The sequence below is a fragment of the Varanus komodoensis genome, unplaced genomic scaffold, assembly GCF_004798865.1.
Source record: "Varanus komodoensis strain SLA01 unplaced genomic scaffold, ASM479886v1 scaffold8, whole genome shotgun sequence".
NCBI lineage: Eukaryota > Metazoa > Chordata > Lepidosauria > Squamata > Varanidae > Varanus > Varanus komodoensis.
Genome location: NW_025336481.1, coordinates 12,412,290 through 12,419,768, shown reverse-complemented (window position 1 = coordinate 12,419,768; position 7,479 = coordinate 12,412,290). Strand labels below are relative to the sequence as shown.

Here is a 7,479-nt window from a genome sequence, read left to right as displayed (position 1 = left end):
GAGAGAGAGAGAGAGAGAGAGAGAGAGAGAGAGAGAGAGAAGAGTGATAGTTGTGGGATCTTCCCTGTTGCATAAGATGGGAAAATAAATGTATGTCATGATGACCCAGAGAACTGCCAAGTATGCTGTCTCCCTGGAGCCAAGATTAATGATATAACCAGTAAGTTCACACATCTCATACATCCCACTGACAAGTATATCCTCCTTCCCATCCAAGTGGGAACTAACAACACTGCCAGGAGAAGCTTTGATGAAGTAACAAAGCTCTTGGGAAGAAAATAAAAAACACTTGGGTCCAGATTGTCTTCTCCTCAGTCTTACCAGTACATGAAAGAAGAACTTATAGGGAAAGAAAAAACCTTCAAGTATGTGCCTGACTACAATGGTGGTGTCGTAAAGTGAAATCTGGATTGTGGGACTACAAACTGAAGTTCCTGGAAGACGGACTATGGTGAGTGATGACCTGCACCTCACAAAGAATTGAAAGCATGTGCTTAGCCACTACATGAAAAAGTTCATAAAAAGGGCTTTAAACTGAAATATATATGGGAAGGAGATGTGCAGCATGGCATACTATCACCTGACAGACTTATGTATTTCAACAGAGAAACTCAAGCAGGGCCTAACATCAGTCTCCAAAAAATATAAATATAAAAACAGGAAGAAAACCAGGGCACAACGAGAATGAACTTTGAGGTCTATACACCAGCAGCATGAACCTGTGCTCATAGTATACAAGCAATTACAATTTTATAGGAATAACTGAAACTTGGTGGGACGACTCATGACTGGAAATCTACAATTGATGGATACAACCTCTTCAAGAAAAATAGAAAGACAAAATGGGAGGTGGAGTCATACTATATGTAAGAAACACATATCTGCATGGAAATACAAGAACAACAACTTAGTAGCCCCATTATAAACATCTGGCTTAATTTAAAGGGAGCAAAAAATAAGAAAAACATAGTTATTGGCTTCTATTACTAACTACCTAGTCAAAAGAGGACAAGGATGCAGCCTTTGAAAAGCAACTTGCCAGCATTTCCAAAAATGATGTAGACATCATGGGGGGCTTCAATTTCCCTGATATATGCTGGAAGACAATTTCTGCCAAATATGTCCCCTCCAAGAGATTCCTGATATGCATTGCTGACAACTTCCTCCCGCAGAAATTAGAGGAAGAAATGAGATGAACAATTATCCTCAACAGGAATGTCCCAGTGGACCAAATAGCAGCCATGGGAACTCTGGGGAAAAGTGACTGTATGATACTTGAATTTGTGTTTGGCTGCAGTTAAACTTTGTCTCCTTTGTAATTAACTGCAGCCAAACACAAAATCTGGACTTCAAGTAAGCCAACTTTAACAAACTCAGAAGAAAAGGCGAGTTGCCATGACACATTCTTAAAGGAAAAGGACTCAAAGAGGGGTGGAAAACCTTAGGGAGGAAAAAGACTCTCCAAGCACAACTACGAACAATTCCAACAAGAAAATGTGTAGAAGACAACAGAGGAAACCCATGTGGCTCCAGAAAAAGTTAAGTGACAACTTGAAAGGAATAAAGAACATGTAGAAGAGGCAGAAGCAGGGCCAGGACACAAAAGAAGAACATAAACAAATAGCAAGGAATTGCAGGGGTGGCATCTGGAAGCTGAGACTAGCAAGGGATTCTAAAAACAAGAAAGCCTTCTTTGTTGAGAATCAGATTCGTGGACAATATGAGAATGGGTGGAATAGCAAATACACTAGAAGAAAGAATGAAGATCCAGGGTGAGTTTGATAAATTTGAACACTGAGCTGAAAGCAAAAGAATGAGATTCATTAGGGACAGATGCCAAGTCCTCTACCTAGGAAAGAGAAACCAAATACATCAATATAAGATGGGGAATATGTGGCTCAACAGAACTGAAAAGGAAAAAGACCTTGGAGTTATTGTGGACAACACGCTAAATATGAGGCAACAATGCAATGCAGCCTCAAAAAGGCCAAATGCTATTTTTTGGGATGTATTAATAGAAGTATTACTGCCAATTCACAAGTAGTAATAGTTCCCTATACTCTTCACTAGTCAGACTGCTAGAATACTGTGTCCAGTTCTGGGAATCAATATTTAAGGAAGAAGCAGAAACATTAGGTTCCAGAGGAGGGCAACAAAAATGTTCCAGGTTTGGAAACACTGCCCTATTAGGAGAGACTGAAAGAACTGGGTATTTTCAGCCTTGAGAAGAGAAGGCTGACGGGACATGATTAAGTACCTCAAAGGCTGTCACGAAGGAGGAGGTCAAGATCTCTTCCCACTGATACCAGAGTGTAAGACATGGAATAATCAACTTATGTTGCGACAACCCAGGTTCAGGGTAGGTATCATGAAAATTTTCCTCACTGTCAGAGCAATACAACAGTGGAGCCAGCTGCCTAGAGAGGTTGCGGGCTCTCCCTCACTAGAGACGTTCAAGGCAAAACTGGACGGTCATGTGAGCAGGATGGTGGAAACTAGCAACCTGCAACAGCAACCTGATGGCCTTCTTGGCCCCTTTGAACTCTACTGTTCTGTGAAATATACAATGATCCATTCATTGTCTATCCACTATGAAAGAACTACATGACACAGGCTAATAATATTGCTTGAAATCTTTATTCTGTATTACTTTTCTGTTTAGGAAAGGCAAATATAACTAGTACTAAGCAAACAGTTGTTATTTCATGTTTCAGTCTATGTCATTTGAAGCCCATCGTCTCACAGTTCCAGCGATAAGATGGCTTGGCCTCCTCCCATCTGATTTTGATCGGTTAGTAGTTTTTCTAAAATGTATAATTATTCTTTCATGAGATGAAGCCAAAACTGTAAGAATTCAACTGGTTAGGCTGCACAAAATATCCATGAAAAGCTACTTGCCTTTACACACACCCATCAGGATAAGGTGCAAAGTGCCTTATCAAACTGCAAAAATGAGGCACACAGCCACGAAGTTTTAAACATATTTGAATGGAACTTTAACTCATGCAATTCTATGAAATTTCTTTTTGCATTTAAGTAATGACTATTTATTGAATTTGTTTGAAAGCAAGCCACTAGCAGCATGCTCTCTGGGTAGTCAATACAATAAATACCAATACAATATCATTGGATAAAACAAACACAATGTACATTCTAAAAATATTAATTCTTAATTCAGTTATGACACTAAAAGTTGGGTGTGTTCCAGAAGTCAGAAAAGGTGTAGAAATTAGTAATAAATATGTGAAAATAGTACTGGACTAGATGGACCAATGGTCTGGCTGTTCATATGTTCAATGAATTAAGCTGAAGATTTCAGCATCTCTCCCCCATTTTTTTAAGTTTCATACCTCACTTCCTTAATGCATTTTCCTAGCAATATAAAAGACTTAACTTACATCCAAACAGTAGGCAAAGAATTGAAGGGATGGGTAAATGCTAGATGTCATGTGAACAAGTCTTTTAGAAAACATTACTGGAAAAATTAGTATGAGATCACTACCAGAAAATATATGTGGTGGGCCACTAATAAGAAGTAAACTCATTCTCCCTGTAATGTTAGGCCATTAATTAACCATTATTTTAATAGGAGGTAAATAATTGATACAAATAAGATGTTTAAACCATTATAAAATAAACATAGCAAAATTAAGCTATTTGTCTTTCAGGCTGAATATACCCCAGAATGTTTTGATTCCACTGACTAAACAAGATCAAACTAAACTGGACAGTTTGCATATAAGGCCTTATATTACTTATCAGCCAGCCTGGAAAAAAGAAGTATGTAAGAATCATATTTTTTGTTTGTTTATTGTATCATATGCAGTTCAAATAAATTCATTCTTCTGCTGGTGAAGAGCTCTGAACACAACAGATAAGCTCTTAACATTTTTTGGCATACTGCTCATAGTGTTCTTCAGAACTAATTCCACTGTTCATGCTACTTGACAAAGTTCATATATCATGCCAAACCATACCTAAGGAAAGTTAATTATTTGGCATTGTTTGAATTGAGAAACCATACTTTATCATCAGCTAACAAGCCAACATGAGGTTTGCAAACCATGGCTTGGGTCCAAACAACTGAGCAGAAGAAGAAAATTTATGTGTGCCTGCCACGCGAACAGAATTCAAAGCTGCCCAGGAAACACTGAGGTTCAAAGCAAGCTGGCATGTCACTGACATCTTTTCCTAACTCCAAGCTGGAAAGAGACAACTTGTCTCTGCTTGTCTTTGCATCTACCATGTGGTTAGTGCTCCAGACTAATTTTGTCTCAGCAGACAAAGAGTCAGAGAAAGCTAGCACTTCTGCCACCTCCAAGCTGCAGGGAACGGAAGAGGTCCATTGGCTTGTTCCTCAAGTTGTACTCTTGTTTCAAAGATTCCCACATATAGTGAGGGACCACCCCATATGTTTTGGTTGTCCATGAATGAAACCTAAAGTTTGTTGATGCCTGGATGGAAGGATGGCTAGGGCTTTGGCTTCTGTGCTGTTGATGATGTGCCTGGTGCAACTCAGCAGGGCATATGAACTAACAAAACCCACTACTTTTTCTGAGCTAGAAAAGATAAAAGAAGCTTATTTAGCTGCTATGCTGCTGAGACATCTGGAGCAAACAAGGCTATGTCACCTGGATCAGGGAGGAGTACAGAAGGTTATCTCTAACTCTGTGCTGTACCTCTGTATGATTATGGCCAGTGGCTGGGTCTCAATGACTACAGTTGTGGTCAGATGAAAATCATGGGTCTCTACCCATACAAAGAGCCTGAACTGAATGTGTTGCATATACGAAAGAACTTCTTTGGATTTGAGGACATGTTTCACTTCCTACACTCTTCTGCTAGATAGGAAAAAGCACCTTTGTGAGTAGAATAGGCTTTCTGCTAATAGAAGACTATTGAAAACTAAATCTATGAGTTGTGCTAACTGTACCTTGTATAATCTGTGAATCAACAAGCCATACAAATATAGATATCTATTCAATTATTCTTTTAGATCACTGTAAACTTCACATCAGCTTCAACCTGAAATTTAATTTCTTGTATTTTCCTTTGCAGCTAGATATTATGACAACATCTAAAATGAAGGCTGAAATCCAAGCTTTGACTTCTTTTTCATCTGATTATCTTTCCAGAGTGTATTTGCCAAACAAGCTACAGTTTGGTGGGTGGATATGAATATTTCAGCAAACATTCAAAGTTTTATGAGTCAGAGGTAGTTCAGAATGGTTAAGACAGTTTTCATAGAATTTACAATCATTCTACATGTGGAGTGACATTTACAGTTCCAAAGTTTAGAAAGGTATTTGTGAATTTGCTTTACTTTTGATTTTTCTTTCTTTTCCTTTCTTTCTGAGGAGAATGGTTGGTTCTTTATGTGTATCTACAAGTTCTTGCAAAAGTGAATAAATTTAATGAAATTTAAAGTAAATTTACAATTGCACTGTTAATTACTGGGTCATCTCAGATGGTTATTATATGCATGGTAACTGCTAGTCCCTACAATGCCATGTATGCAGAAAGTTTAAAGAACCAGTCATGGAAACAAATGCTTTTGTGGAGGTACAAAGCCTGAACTAGACAGTATTTTTTCCAGACTCCAGGGAAACCCTCTTTAGAGCCCAATCTCCCTTAACCTTAAGTCCCAAACCCCAAGGCTTATAAACATACTGTGCAGGATAGAATGGCAAAGGCAATCTTTGTCTCTATTCCTAGATTGGCTTTTTTCTAGGTGAATTGGAAGGGAAAGGAAGGAGGCCAGAAAGTCCTCAGAATCACATATGCTGGCCTCTCCAATCTCCTCCTCACTCACCAAAATGCCCCGCTCTCCAAGTTCAAGTGCCTGACATGAGGAAGCATCTACTGCATTTGTTTCCATGCCAGATGCAAGAGGTAATGAGTCAAAACTCTGATCCCCTCACTTCAAAGCTGGAACACTCTTTCCAGTCATGAACTGAGGAATCTGAAATATCCCATGGCCCCTCAGATGCTGTCTAGAGACCATAACCTTCCCAGGAATGTTTGAGGACAACTCACCATCAGAACTTGAATAGGCAACTAACCAGTCTTCTTGAAGGTATCCTCATGCTCTCTGCATAAGGCCAACTATGTGGACCTTACACAGTACATGTTCCAAATTCAGTGAACCATAGTTGCAGATACTACGAAGGCTGAAGCACTGGGATAGTTTTAGTCCCTTACATTATAACTGCCAGGTCCAAACCTTAGTAACATTATGAATCTGTCTGTTTTAGGAAAACTGGACCTCTGATGAAATAAAACTATGAATCTGTTACCCAAACTATTACATTACAATCTTATGCATGCCTACTAAAAGCAAGGCCTAGCAAGTTAGATTTGACTTACTCCCAAGTAAATGAGTATAGCACTTGCTATAGGAGGGATTTTCTGCACCTGTACCCAATAGTATCTTTTTGTATTGTTATTTCCCTCTGACTGCATTGCTTGCAATTTTGTTCCTCTTTACAATGTGCCAGCTCTGGACAACACTTCACACAGTTGATGAACTCCACCAAAGCTTCAGCTATAACTTTCTTCTTAATCTGACTCTTTAATATTTTGTGCTATTATAAGTAAACAGAATAAAATAGGACACATTTCCATTGCATTGGAGCCAGAATTAATCTAAGGTGTCTGCGTACTGATAGTGGAGCACATGTGTTGCATGCAGAAGGTCCCAGTTTCAATTCCTTGTAGCTCCAGATCAGGTTGGAAAAATTTCTACTGGAAACCACTGCCATTCCGTGTTACAGTACTGGGCTAGAAGGACCATCTAGTGAGTCGGCATAAGGCATTTTCCTATGTGCCTAGATATGCTTAGAGTAGACTCAGTGACTACCTTACGTTCCACTGATTGCAATAAGTCTACTCAAATTAAACCTGGATCCGATTCGATCCTATCCAATCCATTGTTTTCTAATTTAACACACTTTAGAAATAATTTCATATCTTCTGCAACCTGAAAAACACAGCTATGAAATGACTTACCTTTATGCATCCCGTCACAAACACCTTCTATATCAACCAAAATGCCAAATATATTTTCTTTTGCAACTGTTTGTGAAAGATGCATTCCATTTTTCATGAACACCTGCCATGTGGAGCCCATTACCCACAGGATGGCAGCTAAAACCCAAAATGAACCACAGACGACAAATTCATTTGGGATCATGTTTACGATACCGTTACACACGGGATGTATTCAGATCTTTCTTCTCTGTGACATCAACCAACGTTTTTACGTATCCTCAGATCGTAGTAGAGATCTGGCCATCATTATATAGCAGAGCTGAACAGACCTCAAAGCATCAACTCTGCTAACCCCATAACATTCACATCACCTCATTCCTGTTGGGAGAAGACAACCAGCCGTAGCCCCCTCCCGCTCCCGCCAGCAACAGACCACACCCCCGTGAACCCGGCAGCTGACGTCGGTCCTTATGAGTTCAGCTCCGAGTG

The 7,479-nt window shown here is 39.3% G+C and overlaps 1 protein-coding gene and 1 long non-coding RNA gene across 2 annotated transcripts in view; one reads left to right on the top strand and one right to left on the bottom strand.

The window, feature by feature from the left end:
- The window catches only part of SPO11 (SPO11 initiator of meiotic double stranded breaks), a 23,534-nt gene extending 18,349 nt beyond the window's left edge, over positions 1 to 5,185 (top strand). Inside the window, exons 11-13 of the mRNA XM_044455743.1 lie at positions 2,715 to 2,791; positions 3,669 to 3,780; positions 5,059 to 5,185. Of these exons, the coding sequence (XP_044311678.1) occupies positions 2,715 to 2,791; positions 3,669 to 3,780; positions 5,059 to 5,178 (309 nt within the window). The 3' untranslated portion in view covers positions 5,179 to 5,185. The remainder of the gene's footprint in view (positions 1 to 2,714; positions 2,792 to 3,668; positions 3,781 to 5,058) is intronic.
- LOC123036469 lies at positions 2,619 to 7,380 on the bottom strand. Its single transcript, XR_006417146.1, has 2 exons — positions 7,009 to 7,380; positions 2,619 to 2,804 (listed from the first exon to the last, which is right to left on the bottom strand). It is a non-coding gene; the product is annotated as an uncharacterized LOC123036469 (long non-coding RNA).
- Between the last annotated feature and the right edge of the window lie 99 nt (positions 7,381 to 7,479).